General features: G+C 51.0%; 2 protein-coding genes across 3 annotated transcripts in view; both read left to right on the top strand.

The window, feature by feature from the left end:
- Positions 1-8026, top strand: part of MAP4K5 (mitogen-activated protein kinase kinase kinase kinase 5) — a 60138-nt gene extending 52112 nt beyond the window's left edge. The window contains exons 27-32 of the mRNA XM_021536073.3: positions 209-386; positions 1550-1618; positions 2039-2131; positions 2691-2761; positions 3464-3519; positions 4933-8026. Of these exons, the coding sequence (XP_021391748.2) occupies positions 209-386; positions 1550-1618; positions 2039-2131; positions 2691-2761; positions 3464-3519; positions 4933-5020 (555 nt within the window). The 3' untranslated portion in view covers positions 5021-8026. The remainder of the gene's footprint in view (positions 1-208; positions 387-1549; positions 1619-2038; positions 2132-2690; positions 2762-3463; positions 3520-4932) is intronic.
- A 1907-nt stretch (positions 8027-9933) lies between these two features.
- The window catches only part of CDKL1 (cyclin dependent kinase like 1), a 16173-nt gene continuing 1349 nt past the window's right edge, over positions 9934-24757 (top strand). The window contains exons 1-8 of one of the 2 annotated variants that reach the window (XM_021536071.3): positions 9934-10151; positions 12334-12455; positions 18646-18718; positions 20627-20717; positions 21409-21609; positions 23119-23174; positions 23569-23625; positions 24104-24259. In XM_021536071.3, the coding sequence (XP_021391746.2) occupies positions 9984-10151; positions 12334-12455; positions 18646-18718; positions 20627-20717; positions 21409-21609; positions 23119-23174; positions 23569-23625; positions 24104-24259 (924 nt within the window). In that variant the 5' untranslated portion in view covers positions 9934-9983. Of the gene's footprint in view, positions 10152-12333; positions 12456-18645; positions 18719-20626; positions 20718-21408; positions 21610-23118; positions 23202-23568; positions 23626-24103; positions 24260-24757 lie in introns of both variants that reach the window. The other variant, XM_021536070.3, reaches the window with a different exon arrangement.

Below are 24757 nucleotides of genomic sequence, written 5' to 3'. Positions count from 1 at the left end.
ACATTACATTATTATATATAAGAACATAATAATAGACTATAATAATATCTATTAATATGTTACACTAAATTATAACAAGCACATACTATAATACTAATAGGATCATATAAACACAAACAGCCCGTGTGCATTTATTCTCTGCGCCTGCTGCTGCAGAGCAGTGTGAGGTCCGAGCTCGCTGACAGCCCGCTGTGCTCTGTCCTGGCAGCACTTTGACTTCCCCCTGCCCAGCCCGCTGCACGTGTTCGAGATGCTGGTGATCCCCGAGCAGGAGTACCCCATGGTGTGCGTGGCCATCTCCAGGGGCTGCGAGCCCAACCAGGTGGTGCAGTTTGAGACAATCAACCTCAACTCCGCCTCCTCCTGGTTCACCGAGATCGGGGCAGGTGAGGGGACCCCTCTTCCTGCAGCTTTTCCCCCTGGGAATGCTGGAAATTCCTGCCGCGGAGCGGGTTGAAAAGCTTTTGGGGTTGGCGGCTCCTCTGCCTGAGGCAGATGGAAGCTGATCCCAGATTGTCAGAACGTGGAAAGGATGGAGAGGGGCTGGGGACAAGGACAGAGGGACAGGAGCAGGGAATGGCTCCCACTGCCAGAGGGCAGGGATGGGTGGGGGATTGGGAATTGGGAATTCCCAGAGCAGCTGGGGCTGCCCCTGGATCCCTGGCAGTGCCCAAGGCCAGGCTGGACACTGGGGCAGCCTGGGACAGCGGGAGGTGTCTCTGCCATGGCAGGGGTGGATGAGATGGGATTTAAGATAATTTCCAATCCCAACTGTGATTCCCTGATTCTCTGTTGGTCTTACCTGCCCCACATCAGTACAAACTGTCCTTACAAAAAACCTTTTATTTGCTATATTCCCTTAAACATCAGTCAGACCCTTTTGGTTGGGTTCTCCTTTGTCATTCAAAGCTCTTTCCTGGGATCCTGCTCTTTCCCCTCCTTTCCTGCATAAAATCTCCCAGAAACGAATTTTTGTCCATTTTCCAGTCCTTGGGGGAGGGTTGTTATCTTCAGCTGGCTCTTTAAAAGCAAAGATTTGGGTTGTTTTTAAGACCTGGTTGATATTTTGCAGCTGCTTTTCTCCTTTCCCTTGTTGGATGTACATTTTTACCTTTAAGTATTGCTTTTTAGCAGCTGTAGGAACAACTTCATTAGTAAAAACTAGAAAAAAAAAAAAATCTCTTAAACTAGTTTATTATCATCCCAATAATCTTTCCAGATGTGGATTTATGGGAAAAGAGTGGGTTTTTAGGAATTAAAAGTCGTTTTGTTTATTGTGCTGCCCCTCTATGGAGGAAGCTGTGCTAAACCATAGCATAAAATGTGTTTTATCCAGTAAAAATTGTGTTTTCCTATTAAATACCTGCATTGAACAGAGAGCTTTGTGCTTCTCCCAGAACGTTCTGGGATCTTACAGCCTTTAAAAATCAGAGTAACAACAACAACAAAAAAAAACCAGAATAACAAGAGCAGAGTGACAAGAGCTTGAGGGGAGGCACAGTCTCTTGCTGTGATATAAAATACAAAATAATCTGGTTTTTTTCTCCAGGCAATCAGCAGTTGGATGCCATTCACGTGACACAGCTGGAGAGAGACACTGTCCTGGTCTGCCTGGACAGTGAGTAACACAAAAATCTCTTGGATAACTCACCACACCTCGTGCAAAACTTGGGTTGCTACAGTTGTTGATTTGAGCTTCACCATGAGTTGTTTTTTTTTTTTTTTCCTCCCTACATTATTAATTTGTGTTGTAATATTTCCAAAAAGACAGTTTGAATAAATGGGATTTCATTCTGGCTTTTGTAGTTCCACTTCCCCTCTTCATGTGTGCATCACTCTGTCAGTGTAAAACCACCCCAAGTGGTACAAAGTTTCCTGTATTTCTTTTGAGACAAAGATGCTCTTGGGTTCATTTTAGGCAAATGCTCTAGATGTTAAATTTGGGTATTTCTTTGTGCCTGAAAGATGAAATTCATATTTTACACTTAAATCCTTTTCAGCTGAGGGTTTTAATGCTGTTTTTTCTCTTTCTCCCGAGGATTTGTGAAAATAGTGAATTTACAAGGGAAATTGAAGTCAAGCAAGAAGTTGGCTTCTGAGCTGAGCTTTGATTTCTGCATCGAGTCAGTGGGTGAGTGATTTGCTGCTCTGGTGTCTCTCAGGGGTTTAAGAACTCACTCTTGAAAGCCTGGCTGGTTTCTGGTCATTTCCATAGCAATGAGAACAAAATCTGGGCAGGAAAAAGTGGTTTAGTAATACATAACTCTGTGTTAGCCTTCTAAAAGTTAAGATTTTATTTCAAATAATAGCACGTCCATTTCTTAATAATCAGGGTAATAATATTTGAATCTAATTCTCAACCTGCTGTCTTTAGACAGGACAGGAGTTTTAAAAACTTGAATTTTAGCTGTCAAACAAGAATTTCTGCTGTAACAAACTCTCAGAGTCACAGAATTAAATCACACAGAGCTGGCAGCTCTGTGCTTTCTCTGTCCCTGAATGGAAAACTCCCATTTTCCATCATTCATCTGTTTTGAAATCAATGTAATAATTCAGGTGATGTGTCATTTCCAGCAGCCCACGGTGCTTTGCTTGGCAGTGTTTGTTTTTGCACTTCCTGAGGGCTTCTCCAGAGGCATTGGGAAAACCAGGATGCAGGGAATGGGGTGTGATGTGTCCCTCCTTTGCAGTGTGCCTTCAGGACAGCGTGCTGGCCTTCTGGAAACATGGCATGCAGGGCAAGAGCTTCAAGTCAGATGAAGTAAGTGATCTCCAGCCTCTCCAGTTTAGTTCCTCCTGTTCCTTTTTTACCACTGGATCCTTTGGCTTCTCTCTCTGATGCCTTGAGAAGGCTGCTCTGAGCAGAGGCTGGATGGACTTACAGAACAAAGCAGGGATTTATTAAAGGATCTCCCCCATGGGTCCACCTTGGGCAGCACCAGAGCCCAGCCAGGGCTGCACCCAAATGACCCAAAATGGTCCCAAAATGCACGAGCGCTCCCGGGGCTCTCCCTGGGATCAGTTCTGCTCCATTGGCACCTTGGAGTTCATTGTCCCATTCCAGCTCCAGCCCATCAGTCCCACCCTGCTGGTTTTTCTCTCTCCAGCCCACGCTGTTTGTGCTCCTGGGCTGAGGTTTGGTTCATTTGTCCTTGGTGCCCAGCTGGAGCAGGAATTGTTTTGTGTCCCTGCTCTGTGCACAGAGCTCAGCATCCCCTGATCTGGAGCCCAGACCCACACACTAAAGCAGCACAGAATGTGAAAATATAAAAGCTAAAACCTGAGGCATCATCTCTGCTTCCCAAGTGAGACTGCTCACATTCCACCATGCTTAAATCAATTTATCCATTTCAGTCCTCTACTTTGCATTAAATTGCATTTCAATGTTTCTTTCCTTCCAACTTAGACCAATAAATTTCCTTGTGCTGCTGAAATGGATCTGAATATCTGCATTTTTCTGCAGGTGACCCAGGAGATATCTGATGAAACCAGGGTTTTCCGTCTGCTGGGCTCAGACAGGTAATCCCCCTGCAGAAACAGAAACCTTTTGTTTTATTTAAACCAGCTTTTCTAGTTCCCAGCTGGGCCTGGCTTCCAGCCCAGCCCAGCTCTGTCTGTGGGTACCAAGTGTCAGGGAGAGAGGAGAGATACTCTGGGCTTGCAGGGTGCCCAGTGCACTTCTGGAAAAGCCTGCTCCTGGTTTTGGATTGTCCTGGTGAGCTGGGAATTACCTCAGCAGCAGTCAGTTAAAATTAACCTTGGCTGCTCTGGAAATAGCAAACCAGAACTCACTCAGGTTTTAGTCACAGTGATCCAAATCCACACATTTTCCATAAGATCCAGCTGATCCTTTCCAGCTGCACAGGTGGGAAGAGGTGCAGCTGTCCCCAGGTTTGCAGCCTGAGCAGAAGCTGCCCCAGGCTCCAGGTTGGACATAACTCACTTGTGGATTCTCAGCCAGCCAGAGGGATAAATGTAGGAATAGACAGGGATGAGTCCAGCAATCACCTCAGACACAGAATTCCAGACTGGTTTGTTTGGAAGGGACCCTAAAGCTCACTTTGTTCCATGCCTGGGCAGGGCCACCTTCCACTAGAGCAGGTGGCTTAGAGCCTTGAATATTTCCTGCTCTCAAATCCCTGATCCTCTGCTCCCTCATCAGGCCTTGGAACTGCCAAACCCTTTGGTTTGTATTTTCATCTCTGTACAAATGAGCAGGAGTTTCCTGCCATTCCAGTGAGATATGGAGTCACTTTTTTACCTTGGATCACTCTGGAACTGCTCAGGTGCAGAGGTGAGGATCAGGGACAGGGGCTGTTCAGAGGCTTCACTTGGAAACTCTTTGTGGAAAACAAAAAGTAGAGACAAGTTTAATCCTAAAAACAACAGGAGCTGGTGCAGAGAAATGCTCAGCATTTGGGAGGGAGAGGGGAGGTCAAAGGCCCAACCACACCAGCTGATGGTCAAGGTCCAACAGTGGTGAGTGTGCCAAAACAGGGAGAGAATCATTTTCCAGAGTGACCCACAGGAACGTGATCCAGCAGGACAAAGGCTGAGATGGGGTTGAGTGATCCCTGTGAAACCATGAGGTGATAAATATTTAGGAGGGAAGAGAATTGTTGAGGTTGCTTATCAGAAGATGTAGGAGGGATAAACATTTGGGCTGCAGATGATGGGATCATGGAATTACAAAATTAATTGGGTTGGAAGGGACCTTAAAAATCATCCTGTTCCCTTCCACTGTATCTTGTCCTTGAGTGTTTTCATCAGTGATGCTGGAAAATGAGGGAACTGGTTAAAGAATGAAACACCCAAGATACTTGGGAGAACCTCTATCTCCAATCTGTAGAAACCTTGAGTTCCCTCCTCAGGAGTTACACCAAGATCTGTTCTTTGCCCCTAACTGTGGGTCCCGTTTGTGTTTGGCTGCAGAGTGGTTGTGCTGGAGAGCAGGCCCACAGAAAACCCCACAGCTCACAGCAACCTCTACATCCTGGCTGGGCATGAAAACAGTTACTGAGCAGCACTCACCCCTAGAGCAGAGGGAATTGGCCACGCTGGGACCCAGGAGCGCCGGGAAACCGGGACTTGCTGCTTCTCGTCTGACACCCAAGTTGTGTTGGTTTTTAGGGTGGGAATCAATCCATTTTTGCAGCTGGGAACAGCTGGTTCTGTCTCTTGCCACTGTGTGGTTGGTTATGTCGAGTTTGCTTAATAAAAGCTGAGATAAAGAGCCCTTTACTCGTTAGTTCTAGGGAAACAGAGCCTTGAAACGTGTTCGGCAGTAAAGGTGCCATAAACTGTTAAATATTTCCCTTCCCTTGGGTTTTCCTTTTATTCTGTAGATACAGATCTAGTGCTGGCTGTTGCCCTGTTTTATACTGAGTCTTATTCTTAATAAAACAAAGATTTGTGTAGGAAGTGGAAGTATCTGCAAAGCTTTTTGGTTTTAAATCTGCCATTGGGTATGGCTTTGTATAATAGACTATTTAATCCTTATTTATTAATCTGCTGCTAGGATGGGGTAATGTCTAACTTTTAGCAAAGAAAGGTTGCAGAGCAGCTTACTTTTTTTTTATATAATTGTATAAAGATTTGATTATTCTTTTTCCTTGTAGGGATGTAGTGCATTACTGAGGGGTGTGTTACCATGTTGGGTGATCATGTAAAAAAAATGCAGTTTTGTACAACAAAATATTTTGTACTGATTTTTCTGCCTGCAGAATTGCCATAAAAGGGATTTTCTTACTTCCTAGACATAGGGTGTGTGTACACAAAGTAGAATATTGATATCAGACTCGTTGCTCCTGGGTGGCTGTGTACAATATCCATGTGTGTGTGCGTGTGCATGTGTGTGAAGTTGCCTGGCAGTGTGTATTTTTTATATATATATTTATACATATATATATAAAAATGTACAAAACATATATGCTTTATTTTCATAAATTAGGGATAAGCCTTGTGACATGAAGTGGAAATTGTAGCAGGTCATCATCCTTAATGAATGAAAGTATCATGTATCCAACTGCCCACGACGTGTGGTTTATTTATGCTGTTCCAGAGGGGAGCCTGGAGCCACAGCTGAGCCTGAGCAGCATTCCAGCTGCTGTGCTTTGGGAATGGCTGCTGCCCCAGCTGTGAGCATAAATAAACATGATAAGAACCAGTATTCTGTATCCAAGCTTTGATCACTTTTTGGTCAACTGCAATTTTGTTTTTTCCTTTCTCTTTTCTCCATTGAAGAGTCGCATCGGTTCCTTCTGTCTTCCTCATTAATTAAAATTCTTGAGGTACCATTAAATATAGACTGACTCCAGGAGAGCATCTGGTTTTACTACCTCACATTACCCTGCTGGCTTTGATGTGAACACTCCTCAGGCAGGTGCAGCAGCAGCTCCCGAGCTGAAATATTGGAATTGAAGGGTTTTTTTTAATTAAATGCCTGATCAGCTCTGAGATCTGCTGCCTAGGAAGGAGAGGCTGGAATTCCCAGGTCATTTGGGCAGAGCAGGAAAGGTGTGTGAGAGCTGGGAGTGGTTTGGTGCTGTGTTGGCATTGTGATCCATAATTTAACAGGGAATTGTCTGGGCCCACATGATCCCTTGGGGACGTCTCCTTGCTCAGGACAGCTGCAAGTTGGGAAGGTCCAGAGGGGAAAACAGCCCTGCACACATTTAGCATTTTAGCCACTGTCATTAAAACTAATTCTTGCTGACTTGGCATCCAAATCAAGTCAAGCTTTTCAGTTCTGACACTGTGTCAAAGCTTAATAAGTAGTAAGTGTACAGATGAAATTTATAAATCACTCCACAGAGCATGAGGAATGTGCTTTAGGGATGGTCAGCTGGATTTGGATCTGCAGTATTAAAAGCAGGACGTGATTTTTGTCTTCTAAAAGAGTTCTCTAGTATTGAAATTACTTTCCCACAAGTAACAGTGACTGGTGATTAACCTCAAATGGTGCCTCTTCTGGTCTTTAAAACAAAAATTAAGGTGAAGTGAAGCACCAGATGTAGATATTGTAGAGCAAACACTTCTTAATTTACCTCATTCACTACAGAAGGTAATTTCAGCTTCATCTTTGAAAACACTTAAAGGAGATCTCTAAAAGACTAGAGAAACCTGTAAATAAAATCTGAATATTTATGGGGAATAACTGGAGTAAATAACTCTTAGGTCATGACACTGTCATGCAGACATAACGAGCTGAAAGTATTTTTCTTTGACACGAATTGCTGATGTTTTGCTGGATCCTAAAGAATAAATTTAGGAAAGTCCTCGTTTAATCAAGCCTTTCTTAGCTGTTGAAGCATTTCTAATGGCATGTTGTGAAATGCTTAGTGCTGGTTTCATAGACAGTGGCATTTTTTGGCATGATCTGCAAGATGCTGTTTCCTAGTGTAAAACCTCACTTTTGTTCCATACCACAGAGCAGATTTGTGTGTTCCAGCCAGCCTCGGTGACTCTGATCGGTATAATTTGTGTTTCACTGTTTAATTTAGTCTGGTATTGTCTGTACCTTTGTTTTTGTGGAATTTAAACCAGGCTTGAGAAAGCCTGACAGGGGGAGCTCGGGGGTGATGAAGCAAAAGCTTGCTCAACCCCTCCTTCCTCGCTCAACATTTATCAAAATTTTAATTACTGGATGCACGAGGTCACGTACCTGACTTGAAAGCCTTAAAACAGGCTCCCAGAGCTCTTGGAAGTACAAACAGCATGGGAAGAGCAGTCTGTGGATTCATCTCTTTGGATTTCCTAACCAAATTCCTTGCAAGTGAAAAATACAGCTGGAATTGTGCTGACATCTCTTTAAAGAAGAAAGGTACATCGCATTAGGGGAGCCACGGTGTCTCTGGATGGAAAGGACAAGACTGGGAGACTCTGAAATGTGCTTTTTTTTACCTTGTTTAGTCATTAGGTGTAACTGAGACTCATAACTGCACTCGTTCAGTTTGTGTAACCAGGCTTTGTTCCACGGGAATTTCTGTTGCAGTTCAGTCTATGCCAAATAAACTGCTTTATTTGATCCGTGCCGTGGTGACTCGCTGGGAGCAGTGCCTTGTCAGAGGGATCTGGGGAGGATCCAGCTGGGCTCCAGGTTTTGTGGCTGCTGTGGGAAGGACTGCAGGGAGCCAGCAGCAGCTCTCGGGGACTGCACAGCAGGGAGAAATCACAGGAGCAAGGACAGATTATTCCTAGCCCAGTCACCTGGGAGCACTGAGGAATCACTCAGGAGTTGTTTGGCTGGAAAAGCAGAGGCTGGCTGCCTTGAACCTGGGCAGAGAGCAGGGGCTGGTGGGCTTCAAAGGGCTGCTCAGAGTAGAACACACAGCTCAGTCTCGGCAGGATCTAGAGCAGTTTACACCTTGTCCTCAGGCTTTGTTTGCTGCAGGTGCTTCAGGTGCTGTACCTGTATTCCAGGTCTTCAGGGATCTGCTGAGGTAGAGGGAAAAGGAGGCTGAAAAAAGAATGTAATGAATGTGGCTTTGGACAGCACAACTGCCAGTTACTGGTAATTATATTTATGAATAAATATACAGCAATATTCTTCCTCTGCAGGAGATTGGTATCTCTGGGGGTCAGTCTTGAATATGAGGACTGCACATCCCTGAACCTGGCTTGGGAAGAAAAATAATTAGTGGATCTTTGTGAGTTTGGGAGAGTTGGGAAGCACCTCAGGAAAGGATTGGGGAGGGAGGGAAGAGGCTTGAGATGGAGTGGGGTGCCCACAGTCATATTCAGATCTAATATCTAAAGCAATTGCACCCACAAAGGCCACCTTGGTCAGGGGATGAGAGGGATGAGGATCCAGGGACTCAGACGGTTGTACCAGGAAAGATAAAAGGATGGTCAGGGATGGAAAAGTTTGACCAAAGGAAGGGTCTGGCTGCTGGCAGGAGCCCATTCAGTGACAGAAACCTGAGATTCTGGAACAGTGCAGTGGGAAGATGTTCCAGAGAAACCTCCAGGTGCCAGAGGGAAGGGCCGACCCTGCGGAAGGATGTTCCCTTTTCCACCCCTGCAGGAAAACAGAGTCAAACCTAGCGATCCTGTGGAAAGGCAGAGAGGGACGAAGACAACATGATCACGGCAGGGTGGTTTTAAAATCCCTTCCTTCCCAGTCCGGGAGCCGTTCTGTGACTCCACGAACTCGGCAATGTGGGGCGTGAAGCCCGGGGGGACCGTGAGGCGCGGAGCGGGCGTGTGGGGCCGGCAGCGCCATGGGGCTGCCCCGCTGTCCCTGCCTTCCCCGGGGCTGCTCCATTCTCCCTTCCCCGGGGCTGCCCCGCTGTCCCTGCCTTCCCCGGGGTTCTCCATTCTCCCTTCCCCGGGGCTGCTCCATTCTCCCTTCCCCGGGGCTGCCCCGCTGTCCCTGCCTTCCCCGGGGCTGCTCCATTCTCCCTTCCCCGGGGCTGCCCCGCTGTCCCTGCCTTCCCCGGGGCTGCTCCATTCTCCCTTCCCCGGGGCTGCTCCATTCTCCTTCCCCCGGCCCGCCCCGCTGTCCCTGCCTTCCCCGGGGCTGCTCCATTCTCCCTTCCCCCGGGGCTGCTCCATTCTCCCTTCCCCGGGGCTGCTCCATTCTCCTTCCCCGGGGCTGCCCCGCTGTCCCTCCCTTCCCCGGGGCTGCTCCATTCTCCCTTCCCCGGGGCTGCTCCATTCTCCTTCCCCCGGCCCGCCCCGCTGTCCCTGCCTTCCCCCGGGGCTGCTCCATTCTCCCTTCCCCGGGGCTGCTCCATTCTCCCTTCCCCGGGGCTGCCCCGCTCTCCCTTCCCCCGGGGCTGCCCCGCTGTCCCTCCCTTCCCCCGGGGCTGCTCCATTCTCCCTTCCCCCGGCCCGCCCCGCTGTCCCTGCCTTCCCCCGGCCCGCCCCGCTGTCCCTGCCTTCCCCCGGCCGTGCCGGTGTCCCGGGGCGGTCCCGGCGCCGTGCCCGCGGGGAGGCTCCCCCAGCCCGGCCCGCCCCGGCTCCGGCGGGGCTGCCCGGCCATGGAGCGCTACGAGAAGCTGGGCAAGGTCGGCCAGGGCTCCTACGGCGTGGTCTTCAAGTGCCGCAACAAGGACACGGGGCAGATGGTGGCCATCAAGAAGTTCCTGGAGCCCGAGGAGGACCCGGTGATCCGCAAGATCGCGCTGAGGGAGATCCGCATGCTCAAGGTGGGCGGCGCGGCGGGAGCGGCCCCGCCGCCATGGCCGGAGCCCTGAGGGAGCTGCCGGCACCGGCGTGAGGGGCCGGGCTGGGAGGGCATCCGCGAAGGGAATCGTGTGGCTGCAGGGTGTGAGGACAGCCACGGAGAGACGGGGCATGAGGGCATCTGTGAGGTGACGGGGGTGTCGTGAGGGGGAAGCGGAGGGTGTGAAGGAGCGCCGTGGAGTGCTCCGTGAGTCGGTTCCTCTGGGAGAAAGCCGGTGCCAGGGAATGTCCCAGCCGCTGGTGCAGGGCTGGCGATGCCGGGGATTCCTGCCCTCCACCTGGGACCTGCACAGAGGGACTGACCTCTGTTCCCCATGGAGCCAGCGATGTCCTGGCCGCTGTGGGCACAGCTCTGCCCTTGGTGCGTGTCACAGACCCCTCTGCGTCCAGGAGAGTCCCCAGAATAGTTACAGCCAATATGGGCAAAAAGTGAGGCTAAGTCAGCGTGAGGAGGGGGACAGCCAGGGGACACAGCTCTTCCTGCTCCACAATTGATAAATCTGCCCCAGCTCCTCCTTCAAACGCCCCATCTGAGCCCCTGGTTGTGCAGGATCCGGCTGTGGATTGAATGCCAGGGGCTGTGCAGGGCCGGGTATTCCTCATGGAAATGACAGCAGAACCAGCGCCTGATCCTTGTCTCTGCTGATCCTTTCCTCACCTCTCTGTGAGAGCTCATCCTCGCACACAAATGGGTTACTCCTTCAGCCTCTGGCTTTATTTTCCCCATGAAATAAAAGCAGGGAGTATCTGCAGTGAGACACGCCAGGTCTATCCAGCATGCAGAAATAAGGAGAGACCTGGGAGAAAGGGGAAGAGGATCGGGTAAGGTTTCCTTTCACACTCCCAGCTTCTGGACAAGGATTCTGCAGCAGAGGCTGTGCCTGTTGCTTCATGCATCTGCAGACTTTTGGGACTCTGTCCCATCTCTTTGGAACTTGTGTGTTCATTTGGTCTCCATAGTTTCCTGAGGCTTTAAGAATGTGTTGTGTGAAAAAAAATATTTGTTTTTCTTTGTTACAAACTTGCTGCTGGGTGATGGCACATTGTACCCTCAGCTTTGTGTTCCAAGAAATGGGAAGTGTCCCCTTTGCACTTTTTCCAGAGTGCTCATAGTTTGCACATAATTGCTATCCTAGGAAAGCAATCATCTAGGAAAAAGCATAATTATTTTTCAGTTACATTTTGGAAGAAGCAGCCAAAGCTTTTCTCCTATCCAGAGTAAACACAGGACATGTAGCTATATTATTTCAGTGAATAATGCTAGATTTACATTAAGATTTAAGTGATATTAAACATCTGAAAAGGAAAATAATCATGGCAAAAGTCCCTTGTAAAGCAGCTGGGAACTACATAATCCTTAAGGATCCAAAGCCACCACAGCCAGGCACAGCAGGATCTGTGTTGGGGCACTGTTGACTTTAACAAGTGCAGACCTGTTTGACTGTTTCCAGCTTTTTCTCTGCAAATATAAACTGTTTGTTTGTTTGTTTGTTTGTTTGTTTGTTTGTTTGTTGAGGCACTTCCTGGCTTAGGCAACTCCCGTTTATCAGAGATGGAGTGAGATTGTGTTTCATCAGTAGAAAATGATGGGCCTTGATAAATCATTTTTCTGCCCAGTAAACACCTTGCAGACCAAGGGATTTTTGTGGCCAGGAGCCAAGGGATGTGGAGTGGGAATCTGCAGATTCTTGAAACCATAGGATCCCAGAATGGTTTGGGTTGGGATTCCGAGGATCATCCCATTCTACCCCCTGCCATGGCAGGGACACCTTCCACTATCCCAGGTGGCTCCAAGCCCTGTCCAGCCTGGATTTGGGCACTGCCAGGGATCCAGGGCACCCACAGCTGCTCTGGGCACCTGTGCCAGGTCCTGCCCACCCTCCCAGCCAGGAATTCCTTCCCAATATCCAAGGACAAGGGGGATATTGGGGCTTCCAGAGGGCAGGGCTAGATGAGCACTGGGAAGAGCTTGTTGCCCACCCGTTTAGGTCAGCTCCCACAATAAGCACAGAGAGGCTGAGCTGTAGCTGAGCTATGCTTGTAGAAATGGTTCAGCTTAAGGAATTGTGACCCTGCAGGACAAATCTGTGCCCGACAGCTTTTCTCTGTGCAGTCCCTGACCAGCCCACCCCCCGTGTGTTGCAGCAACTCAAACACCCCAACCTGGTGAACCTGCTGGAGGTGTTCAGGAGGAAGCGGCGGCTGCACCTGGTGTTCGAGTACTGCGAGCACACCGTGCTGCATGAGCTGGACAAGCACCCCCGCGGGTGAGTGCCCCTCTCCCGGGAGCTCCTGGCACAGGGCGGGGTGTCCGTGCTGCTGCTTTTCACAGGAATTTCATTAATTGCACCAGAGGTTTCTCAGCCCGGCGCCCAGGACTCTCTGTGTTACTGCGGTTTGGCACAAAGACGGCGTGGGAGCCGCGTTCCTGCCCAGCCCCGCTCACCACGGAGACGGGAGCGCCGAGCCGAGCGTTTGGGAGGGCTCTGGCTGCCGGGGAGCAGCGATCCCGGGGCTTGGGGGCAGCTTGTGTCCTGCCCCTTCCACTGCTCCCTGAGGGATGAGTAGGCTCCTCTTGCACGGTTGGGGTGTAGGGAGGCAGAGATCTCTGAAGCTTGCTCTTGGGGGAAGAGGTTTATTGGAGAATTCAGGGATGCCCAAGCCTCGTGCTCTCAGGCGTAGCACGTGGCTGGGCTTAGGAGGATGGGGGAGGGGAAGATAGAAACGGAGGGTTTAGGAGAGGGGAAGCCCCGGGGAGGAAGGGAGTCTTAGAGAGGAGGAGAGGGCCAAGAGAGGGAGGAAATCCAAGAGCGGGAGGAAATCCAAGAGGCCGCATGGCCGCTCGGAGCCCCCTTTTCAGGGGCTCCTAGGTGGGCCGGGACAAGGCATGGGCCAATGGGGTTACAGACTCCGATGCTTCAGGGGCAGGTACAGAGGTGCGGGATGAACCACAATCTCTTGCGGGGTGGGATGGAAGAGTCCATTTCACTCCATGATTCATCCAAGGGTAGAAGTGACATCCGGCTAGCTAAAATAACAATCGTATCTATCTATCCTCTGCAACAATTGCCCCTTTTCGTTAAACTTTTGAAAAGGTAAATACAGACTTAATTACTATTTTTGCACAACTTGGGGTATATAACATATTGGTACTGAAACTATACTTATTACTCTTAAAACAATCAAGCTTACTCTACAGAGTTCCTTCAGCCAAGATGCAGAGCTCAAACCTCCAGATAAACTGTTTAGCTAGATTATTAATTGAAATTGAGGTGGCATTTATTTCTTTACTGATTGAGCATTTTAACCTTTTGACTGCTTTAGTCTAATGGAAGAATTTAACTGAGGTAGTGTTATTAAAATCTTTTGAGGAAGGTTCTATAATTGACTAGGCTGAAAAAGTCTATTAGAGCTTTGTATCAGTTAGAGATATGGTATCAGAGCTTGCAGTCTTGGCCAGAGTTACCCAGGCATTTGTCTTTGGTTAACCTATAGGTGAAATCTCAATACAAAAATTTGAAATAAGAGAACAAATGTAACAAGGGTACAAAATTAACATGCATGTGAAAATAAATGTCCATAGTCTTGAATTGTTTCTGGCAGGTAGTTTTCATCTCGTCTTAGCACAGTTCAAATCTGAGCGCTTGCTTCTTGGTTTGCACCTGCAAAGTCACTGCCATTGGTGAGGGCACTGCCAGATTTCGGTGTATGGCTTTACATTCTTTGCCGGGGTCCATCTGAGTCCTTCGCCTGTAGAGACACAAGCAAACCCTCTCTCCCACGTTACAAGGTTGCATGGGCTTTCTATTTGTCCTGTGACTGAGGTCTTGATCAAGACTTTTATTTTTACTTTTTTGTTGTTCAGGAAGTGTCTGTAAATGGGGATGTCAGGCTGTCCTATACAGCAATTTGAAAAATTGTATGCGTATGGGTCTTTGCTGAACCTATTTTGGGGTGTGGCCTTATATATTCCCCTCTTCTGTTTTAATAAGCTGCTTTCTAGGGCCTCAGATGTCTTTTCTATGGTACCCCCTAACAGCTGGTAACAATAGGAGAAATGGAAGCTACTATCTCCTGCCGCTACTAGGAATTCTCTCTTGTCCAGAGATGGGACAGCCGTCCACTCTCTGGGACCATGAGGCTTGGATATATGCCTGTCCATCAGTTGGAGGCCATCAATGATCCCCTGAGCATTTTGGGAAACTGGGGCAGCAGGGGTGGTACTGGTAGGGCTAGCACAGTTCTCCATGGATCCTGTACTCGTCAAAGCAGCTGCCAGGTGCTGTTCCTCTTTCCCTGGCTGCATGCTAAGCTGTGAATTAGATGCAGCAGCTGCCAACAGCTGGGGCAGAGGGGCAGGAGTGGAGACTGTCAGCAAAGGCTCATGGGAGAAACCTGAGGATGTGGAGGGCTCTCTCCAAGCTGAGGCTGCAGCTCTGGAATGTGGATGCAGCCTAGGAGAGGAAGTGGGGGCATCCAGGGGCTGCAGGGGCGGCGGTGGGGTGACGAGAACTTGTTGCGCGGCTGGCCGGAGTTCTGGGCGGGCACCCGGCACGGAGGGCTTTAGCGGCAAACCCGGAAGTGACTCGGTAATTCTCGGCCGCGGCGTCGGCGGTGGGGCTCCTTCTGGCGGCTCCGGGGGTCCTGCCAGCGCTGCCGCTGGGCTCGGGGGTTCTGGCTGATCGCACATCGCGGCACGGGCGGCGTGGGGATCAGCAGGCTCCATCGGCGGCGGGGCAGAGGCGGCAGGAACTGGCCGGACCGGGGGCACCGCGAACCGCGCATGCGCGGGGCGCGTCACGTGGTCCGCCGGCCGAACCAAGATGGCGGCCGCGTCTGCCGCCCCGCCGGAGCCCGCTGACGATGGGGACGTTCCGCGGGGGGGTTGCTGGGGGGTGGGGGGTGACGGGGTCGCGGCGCGGGGACCCGGGGTGTCCCCCCGTGGCCGCGGCTCAGGCTGGGGTGGAGGCGCCGGGCTTCCCGGTGCTTCCTGCCGCACGTCCGGGATTGGGGGCGTGGCCACGCGCTCTCCCGGCGTGGGCAGCGGCGGCAAGGCGGCGGCTGCGAGAGCTGGGTCGAGCGTGTGTAGAAACGCGGCGAGGGTGCTTTGTAAGGAGCCAACGAAAGTAGCAACAGCCGCTGCTAGGGGGGTTTCGGGGGGAGCCGGGGCGGGCACAAGCCCCGCGGTCAGTGGGGGGGGCGGGGCGGCCGCGGGGGCCGGGACAGGAGTGGCGGCCGCGGGGGGTGGGGCGGGGCCGGGGCTGATCGCGGCGGAGGCGGGAGGGGCGGGGGCGGCCGCGGCGGGGGCGGCCGAGCCCGGCGGCAGGCGGCGCGGCGCGGGGATCGGGGGGGTGCGGGGGGTGGTCGCGGGGGCCGGAGCAGCCGCGGCGGTTGGGGGTGGGATCGCGGTCGCGGCGGAAGCGGCAGGGGTGGAAGCGGCCGCGGGGGCCGGCGCCCGGCGGCGCGGCGCGGGGGTTGGGTGGGGGGTCGCAGGGGCCGGGGCGGCGGGAACCGCGTCACTCAGGGGGGCGGCCGCGGCGGTTGCGGCTGGGGCCGCGGCGGGAGGGAGAGGGGCGGGGCGGAAGGGGATCGCGGCGGGGCCGTCAGCAGCCGCGTGGGCCGGCCACATGGCCGGGACCGGCTTTCGCGGAACGAACAATTCGGCCACAGCTCTAAAAGCTGGGAGTAGGTCGCAGGCAACGGTGTCTCTCCTGGAAATCTCAATAAAAAGCTTATCACCTACTGAGTCCCAGAATTCTTTGGTAAAGGCGGCTGATCGATCCGCATGAGGGAAGTGGGGCAGGACCCATTCCAAAAGGGATTTTAACTCTTTCTTAGGCAAACTACTGTTGTGACTACGTAAAAGACAGTTCAATTGTTTGTAGAGATCTCTATCTTGGGTAGAGTGGGATTGTCCCATATTTTAGACCTGTGTAGCTCACCTCAAATTCGCAAAAGCAGAGATCCTCTCCTCAGGACTCTGCACAGGTCCCCTCAGAGCTCCGGGCGTCTCTCCGGACGGCTTTTCCGTGCTCGGGACCTTCAGACCTCCCCCCTCGGGGCTTCCAGCGCAGGCAGTGCTAGGCAGTGCTCGGTGCGCTCTCTTAACGTGGCCACGTGCCACCAGCTCACAGCTCCTTGCTCGGGCAGTCCCAAGAGCTCCAAAAGCCGGCTATTCACAGGCGATGGTGCTTGAGGGTAAAATGCCTCGGCAAACTTTAAAGAGATAAGGCTTCTACGTTGCTTAGCAACGACAGCCTGTGCTCAGAGCGAAGAGGAGGCTATCACAGGTAATTACCGTGCATGGAGGTGTCGAGATTCGTGGGTTCCTTTTTCTTTCACGTTGGGCGCCAGTTGTGGGATGAGTAGGCTCCTGTTGCACGGTGGGGGTGTAGGGAGGCAGAGATCTCTGATGCTTGCTCTTGGGGGAAGAGGTTTATTGGAGAATTCAGGGATGCCCAAGCCTCGTGCTCTCAGGCGTAGCACGTGGCTGGGCTTAGGAGGATGGGGGAGGGGAAGATAGAAACGGAGGGTTTAGGAGAGGGGAAGCCCCGGGGAGGAAGGGAGTCTTAGAGAGGAGGAGAGGGCCAAGAGAGGGAGGAAATCCAAGAGCGGGAGGAAATCCAAGAGGCCGCATGGCCGCTCGGAGCCCCCTTTTCAGGGGCTCCTAGGTGGGCCGGGACAAGGCATGGGCCAATGGGGTTACAGACTCCGATGCTTCAGGGGCAGGTACAGAGGTGCGGGATGAACCACAATCTCTTGCGGGGTGGGATGGAAGAGTCCATTTCACTCCATGATTCATCCAAGGGTAGAAGTGACATCCGGCTAGCTAAAATAACAATCGTATCTATCTATCCTCTGCAACAGCTCCCATCACTGTGGCCACTGGGCAGCCGGATACAGCATCGGGGACTTGCAGAATCATTTAGGTTGGAAAAGCCTTCTGAGACCATCGAGTCCAGCTGTTAATGCAGCACTGCCTTGTTCACCACTAAACTGTTGTCCCCAAGTGCCACATCTATGCTTTCGGACACTTTCAGCCCTCCAGAGTGAGGAAGAGCTCCCAGGAGCTGTGCCTGCACCTGTCTGCAAAAACTCCTCTTCAAGCAGGTGCTTGCACCAAGCGTGAGCTCCACACAGGGATCGTTCTGTCCACACCTTGTAAACACCACTCCCACTGTCCCTGATTATCCAGGTGCCTTGGTGCTGTGGAATTGCTGAGCACAGGTCCGTAAATCTTTCCACAGGCCTGGGGCTGTGGATTTGCCTGCAGGAGGCTGATGGGGGGGTTGAGTAAACAAGAGCTGTTACTGACTCCCTTCCTCCCCGGTGAGGAGCACCAGGAGAATGGAGCATGCTGATAGCATGGGACAGAGCTGACAGCTTTTGAGCTGCCCAGCAGCTGCCAACCCCACCTTGAACGTGTTCCCCTGGAATCTGAAGAGGGGATGGATAACTCCCCTGAAGGAAATGCTTCCCATTTGCTGACTGTTGGTCAGAACAGCTCCAGTGTGAAGGAACATGTCACAGCTGGCTGCATGCTTTGCTTTTCAGCTTTGCTAGGGCAGATGGTCAAGTCTTTTGTGGTCAGGTTAAGATGGGTGGGCACGTGCTGGTTGCAGCTCATTTGACCAACTCCATCCCCTTTTCAAGCTGTCACAGCAGCACTCCCATCATTCTGGGATGTTTCTGCAAAGAATCTCTACTCACAGTGTCAGCAGTGTGTCACTGACCCGCTGACAGCACAAAGTGAAAGCCAAGCTTGAAAGAAAAACTGAGGCTTGCATTGTTTTTGTTTATTTTTGGGTGTTTTTTTTCTTTATTATGAATCAGAAGCTTTTCAGCATTAAACATGTGAAATAAAATCGTGTTTAAGTTGGAAAATGCCAAGATTGTCACTTCTGCCTTTCCTGGGATTGTTGAAGACCATTACAGACAGCCAAGGAAGTTGAAGAACTGTTGCCCAGTAAATGAAAGAAAGGAGAGGGGACTGGGAAGTGTTTGCTGGCTGTGGGAGGGAAGGAGGGGGATCCAAACCAAAGCAGAGCTTTATACTCTTGTCTGAGCACCCTTCCCTGGCTCATTTTTCACCTCTCCGCTCTGGACAATCAGTGCCATGGCAGCATTCTGTGTATCTGTACCATGGATACTCCAGCAGTTCCAGCCCCGAGAGTTGTGGAGGCAGAAATTCCTGCTGGCATTTCAGGATTGCCAGGAATCCTAGGGCAGGGTCTGATATGGACTCTCACACTTGGCTGTGTGGTCACAGTGGCAGCCCATGCTGGCTGTGACTGTGACCAGACATAAATCCTTGTTGCACTGACTGCCTTTGGAAGTGTTTCCTGACTTCCCTGGTGGTTTTGCTCAGAGATCCCTGTAAATGCCAGCACTCATTTTCCTTGAAATAGTGAATTTATTATCAATGGCTAAAATAAAACTGTGATTTTTTTCCAACAGGGTGCCAGAGTACCTGGTGAAGAGCATAACCTGGCAGACCCTGCAGGCTGTGAACTTCTGCCATAAACACAATGTGAGTCCCCTGACTTGCACTAATGATTGCTGGAACATGGCCTTGGAAGAGAGAGGGGGGTTCTGTTGGCATTTTTCTGATTCCAGAGCTTTCCTGGGATGGAGTCAGGTGCAATCTCCTGTTTTGAACAGCAAACACATCTGAAATATTGGTGTATACCCACACTAGCTGCCTTCACTGTCACACCACAGGCCCCTTGGCTTGGCTGTCAGGGAATGATTTGCTCCAAGGACCTTAGACAAGCTTCCAGGAGGGATGGGAATGATCCTGGTGTGATTCCCTGGGCCCTGCACTGCTGCTGACCTTCAGGAACTTGCCGTACCAGCTCCTCAGCTGGGACCTGAGCAAACTGCTGCTGATTTCACAGAAAGTCCTTCACTTGGCATGGGGTTGAATCATGGCACCAGTGAAAAGATTTCAAAACTTAGACACAGTAAACCCTTTTTACTCCCTCCTCTGCTCTCTGGAGGGAGACAGGAGTTGTGTGTGTGTCAGATACTTCAGTGGGAACATTTTAAGAAGCAGGGGAGGAAAAGGAGCCTTTTGGAGAAGCTCTTTAGGCAAATTTAGCTCGAATTGTCTATTTTTGTTCATCTGCCAACAATTGCGGTTTAAGAGTGGGGTAGGAGATGGCCCTGGAATGGGTGTTCTGTCTTTGCTGAGAGAATTACGTCCAGCTGAGCCTCAGGAACTTCGCCACAGGTCTCTCCTGCTTCCAGGATTTGTTGGTTTTTGTCTTTTTTCTGTTCCCCTGCTCAGTCTGGAAGACTGCATGGAGTCTGAGAGCAGAGGGAACAGTGAGATGCTGCAGCCTGACCTGCTGTAGATCACAGGTAATGAGGCTTTATGCAGCTGCCCTTTTTGGAGCTCCATGACAGTGGCTTCATAAGCAGCATTTCACTTCTCAGGAGGAGGCACAATAATTGACCACCAGCTTAGCAAGGAAAGTCCAAGGGCTTTGCTCTGAGGTGATGATGGGAGAGGGACAACATGAGTGAGACCCCAGTGAGTTGAGTAGAACAAAAGAAATAAAGGTCTTTGTTAGTTTGATCAGCAGAAATTCTTTGCCAAGCCCAAATTCAGTTTTTGTGAAGGACAAGGTCACCTCCAAAGATTCACAGAATTGCTGATGTTGGAAGGTGGCTCTGGAGATCTCCTCATCCAACCCTTCCAGTCAGTCTGGCTCAGCTAGAACAGGCTGTTCAGAAACTTTTCCAGTCAGGATTTCAGTATCTCCAAGGCTGGAGGCTCCACAGACTCTCTGGACAATCTGTTTGGGTGTCTGGCCATGTCCTCGGTAAAAAAGATAAAACAAATTGGTTAGGTTTAAATGGAATTTCCTGTGTGTTCAGTTTGTGCCCATGGTCTGTGTCCTTCCAGGGCACCACCAAGAACAGCCTGGCTCAGTCTCCTTTACCCATCAGGTATTTAATGCACATTGAAGAGTTTCACTTGGAGCCTTTTCTTGATGCTCCCAGCTCCATCATCCTCTCCTTGGATGTCAGACTCCCCAGTCCTCTCCATTGCAGTGGCCCTTCACTGGAGTCCCATCTTCCCTCTCTGGAGGGTCCCAGGCTGGACACAGCTCTGGATGTGTCTCACCTGTGCTGAGCAGAGCCCTTGCTGAGCTTTGGCAGCAAAATCATTCATCAGGAGCTTCCCGGGGGGCTCAGGGAGCTGCCTCCGCGTTGTCCAGGGGATGCAGAGCTGGCAGCTGAAGCTGGGAGCCTGCACAGGGATTTTCCCAAAGGTGGGCTATGGGCAGGTCACTGTCCTGCTGCTCAGAAATCCTTCCAGCTTCCCTTTCAGCAGGAGTGACTGCCTGGCACAGAGTGCAAGGGAGTGTGGCTAAATTTATCTGAGGGCCAGGTTAAATACTTCTAACCTTGCTTCTTTTTCTTCTTCCAGTGCATCCACCGGGATGTAAAGCCAGAGAACATCCTGATAACAAAGCACTCGGTCATCAAACTCTGTGACTTTGGATTTGCTCGAATACTGAGTGAGTGCTGATCTTGATGTCCTGGGAGCGTGGGGTGAGCCACTCCAACCCGCACTTATCTGTGTCTGGGGCACTGCAGATCCTCCTGTATGCCAGCGGTGTGTTTGCCCAGGGAAGCTCTGCTGAAGGCTGGCTAGAGATTCCTAAACCTTACAGGGAGGGAGCCCAGACACCGCGGTGACATCTGTAAACAAACTGAGCTCCCTGCTGGGCCGCTGTGGGTGCTGCCACTGGGAGATGGGAATCAGCCTTGGGTGTCTCGGAGCTGCCCAGCCGTTGTTTGTGCAGGGCTGGAGACACAGCTGGAGCTCTCTGGCAGGAAAAGCCCCTCTGGCTGCCTCTGCAAACAATGGCTTCACATTTTCCGTTGTAAATAAACCCCCTAATCTGGGTTTTTTTAGCTCCTCTTCAGACAAATCACATGGGTTCTGAGAACTGCCCACTGGCTGCTGCAGGGCACTGCTGTGGAGCTCTGCACATGTTCATTTGGAGGAAAACACGGTCTTGATTTTTACCAGATCCTGAGTGTTTCCAGAGTTGTGTTCTGCTGGTGGCCAGTGCCTCACCCCGTTCCTGCAGCTCTGGCCTGCCCAGGCGGTGCCCCAAAATGTAACAAGTGATGATGTCTCCTCCGCATCGCTCTGACCCCACGCTCCTCTGTTGGTGTCTCTCTCCCCTGACCCCGAGCCAGCTGGTCCCAGTGACTACTACACCGACTACGTGGCCACCCGGTGGTACCGCTCCCCGGAGCTGCTGGTGGGGGACACGCAGTACGGCCCCCCCGTGGACGTGTGGGCCATCGGCTGCGTCTTCGCCGAGCTGCTCTCGGGGACGCCCCTGTGGCCGGGCAAGTCGGACGCGGACCAGCTGTACCTGATCCGCAGAACCCTGGGTGAGTGGCCCCGGCACCCGCAGCGCTGCAGCGTGCCCAGCAGGGAGCACTGGAGCTTCCCTCTGTGCGGGAGTGGGGAGTAGCCAGCGGGAATTCACCCAGCAGATCGCTCCCTTTAGAAGGTGCTGGTTTATTGGAGGGGTTCCTGGCCTTAAGAAGGAGCTGGCTTTTCCTGCCATTGTGTACATGTGCTAACCGGCTCGCAGTGGACCAGGCTGAGAACCAGGATCGTTGCCTGCAGAGTGCCTGGAACCATCCCTGCAGTCTCAACCCTCTGGGAAGCTGGGTTTGGTGCAGGGCAGATTAGGAAAGATGTGGGATGTGTTTGGTGACCACTGGATGCCTCTCCTGGTCCCTGCTGGGGTGGGGGAGCCCAGCAACTTCAGCTGTCTCCACATAGACAAAAACATGAAGTGCCTGTATCAGAAAGGGCCAAGAATGTTTTGCATAAAGATTTAAAAGATTGAGGTGTTTTTCAGGGTTTGGTACCAAACAAAGTGGTCCCTAAACAGCTGGATTCAATTCATCCCAGCTTTGGAGGTCTCAGAAGTGTTGTCAGTGCCTGTTGAGGGCTGTGTGCCTGGGAAGGGGAGTGTGAACATCACTGCTTGTCTGTTCCACGTGTTTCTTGTTGTTCATCAATTAATTTAGGAGCCACTCCGTATTTATTTGTTAAATAAAAGAGTCATTATCCCCCATAACACTTAAACTAATCCTGTCCCATTGAGTCTTTGCAGTTTTGGTGTGTAACAGCTGATTTATTGGGTGACAATGAACAACCCCCACCTTTTCACTGATATTTGTTGCAATGAACAGAGTTGTAATTTTAACTGAACAGTTTATGAAACTACAAAGGTGACTAATGGCTTTAAACGGATAAGCTCCTTAGCTAGAAAAATAGTTCATCACTGATTGCTTCATTCTCCAGAATTCATTAATGCCGGTGTTAGGCAGTTATAATTTATTTTTAATGACAGGGTTTCAGCCCGAGGAAATTCCCATTGATTGTTGGATCCAGGTGCTGGAGTGAGGCAGTGTTCACAGAGCAAAGCTCTTTGATTGAAGCTGTGCCATTATGGGGTTGGCATTGTACTGGCTCCTTTGCTATGGATTTGATTTTAACATTTTCCTTGCTCTAAGCTTCAAAATGCTGGCTCAGGGAAAAGCCACAGCAGGTTCAGGTGGGGCTGTGTTCCAGGTCTGTCCTGTACAGCACCCTCAGGAGTATCCAAAGAGAATTTCACCCAAAAGGAGTTAAATTGTCCTGAAGCTGGCCCTCTTGTGGCCCTGCCTTCAGCAGTCACACAGGTGAGGGATCACTGATGGCCCAAATGGACATTGATTAATTGTCACCAAAGAGCACGGCCTTGGCTCACTTGGTGATACAGATGCTGTCTTGGATGGCATCAGCCTTGTTAGAGGATACAACCATGTTCAATGCAGGCACTGTAAAATTAAGCAAATTACTCCAATTTTTTTTTTTTTTCTTTTCTAAATTCTTGGTCAAAGGGGATCTCATTCCCAGGCACCAGCAAGTGTTCAGCACCAACCAGTTCTTCAGTGGGGTAAGAATTCCAGACCCTGAGAGCATGGTAAGAGCTGCCTCCAGCTGCACTCCCCTCCCTTCCCCACCCTTTGCTGTGCAGCGTTTTTTCCCTATCCAAAAGCTTTGTCCTCTACTTTGCCAGTGTGTACCAGAATATTATTTGGAGGTGGCTGAACCTCTCATGACATTTTAAGTTACAGCCTGTGTAAAAGCAGTCAGAAAGTGTTTGATCTCTGCTGCTTTCTCCCATTTCTGGTGGCACATCCTCAGAGCTGCCAGGCCTCTGAGCACACGGAGTGATGGAGGCATTTTGTGAAGAACAGGTCATGTTCCTATGGAAAGCTGGGTCTTGGTACCCTGATGAATGAAGAGTTTGCTAATATGAGTCCATTCACTGTTGTTTTCCCCTGCAGGAACCATTGGAAATGAAATTCCCCAATATTTCATACTCTGCACTGGCTCTCATGAAGGTAAGGAAGCTCCAGCTTGTGGAGGAGCCCTGCACTGGGATAAACAAATCATCTGGTGTGAGAGTCTGGGACCGACTTACCAGAGATTCACTGGAAAATAGACCTGGTTTGGTGCCCCATGTGATTGCACCTCCTCCTTGAGCCACAATTCCTGCTACAGCTGTGCACTCCCCACCCCTGCAAGTGTCCAAGGCCAGGCTGGACAGGGCTCAGAGCAGCCTGGGATGGTGGAAGGTGTGCCCAGAGCTTGGAACAAGATGATCTTTAAGGCCCCTTCCAACCCAAACCATTCCATGATTAATATTTGTAATTGTTGGATAATTAGCTGCTCCTCAAGCTTCATGCTGACTCTGAAAAGCTGCCCTTAGAGTCCATTAAAAATGATGAACACTTGTACCTGTGGGAATACTGTGGATAGCAGCTGGAATTGAGCAGGGCTGTGTGAGGAGCGTTTTGTGTGATCTCCATCTTTTGGAAGGGCTGCCTTCGGATGGACCCTGCGGAGAGGCAGAGCTGTGAGCAGCTGCTGCAGCAGCCCTATTTTGACAGCTTCAGGGCGGCAGCAGAGCTGGGCAAAGAGCACGAGAAGAGATCTCGGAAAGCAGCCAGGCTGACTCGGAAGCACGTGCCAGGGGTAAGCTTTCCGTGCTGTTTAATATTCCAATCAGGAGGGGCTGTCCTTTTGTTGGCTCCCAGGGTGGGCTGTGCTGGCAGGTGAGGGTGTTGGGCTGCTCCTGGTTGTATCCTGAGGAGAAAACAAGCCCTGGCTAAAGAGTAACTTGGTACAAACTGGATTTTGCACTGCGGCTCCATGGGGCACTGGGGATAAACAGCACAGCCCTGTCACAGCAAGGTTCATCCAGGGATGTGCTCTCCTGACAAAGAGCAGCAGGAGGGCTGGACAAACTGGACACACTCTGGTGGCTGGTTTGAGTACTCAGGTGCTTTTTAATCCTGAATTATGGAGCTGGAATAAACACAACTTCTGTTTGTAACAGCTCCATACCTTACCCTACACACTGAGTGTTTCTGCAGCTGGATCTGCCGAGCTGTCTCCTTGCTGCTCCGGCTTTTCCGACTCCATCCCAAGTCCCCAAATCCAGCCTCACAATGCAACTCATTCCACAGTTCT

The sequence above is a fragment of the Lonchura striata genome, chromosome 6 (genome assembly GCF_046129695.1).
Source record: "Lonchura striata isolate bLonStr1 chromosome 6, bLonStr1.mat, whole genome shotgun sequence".
Classification (NCBI taxonomy): domain Eukaryota; kingdom Metazoa; phylum Chordata; class Aves; order Passeriformes; family Estrildidae; genus Lonchura; species Lonchura striata.
The sequence above is the reverse complement of the archived record's forward strand: the minus strand, read 5'-3'. Positions and strand labels throughout refer to the sequence as shown.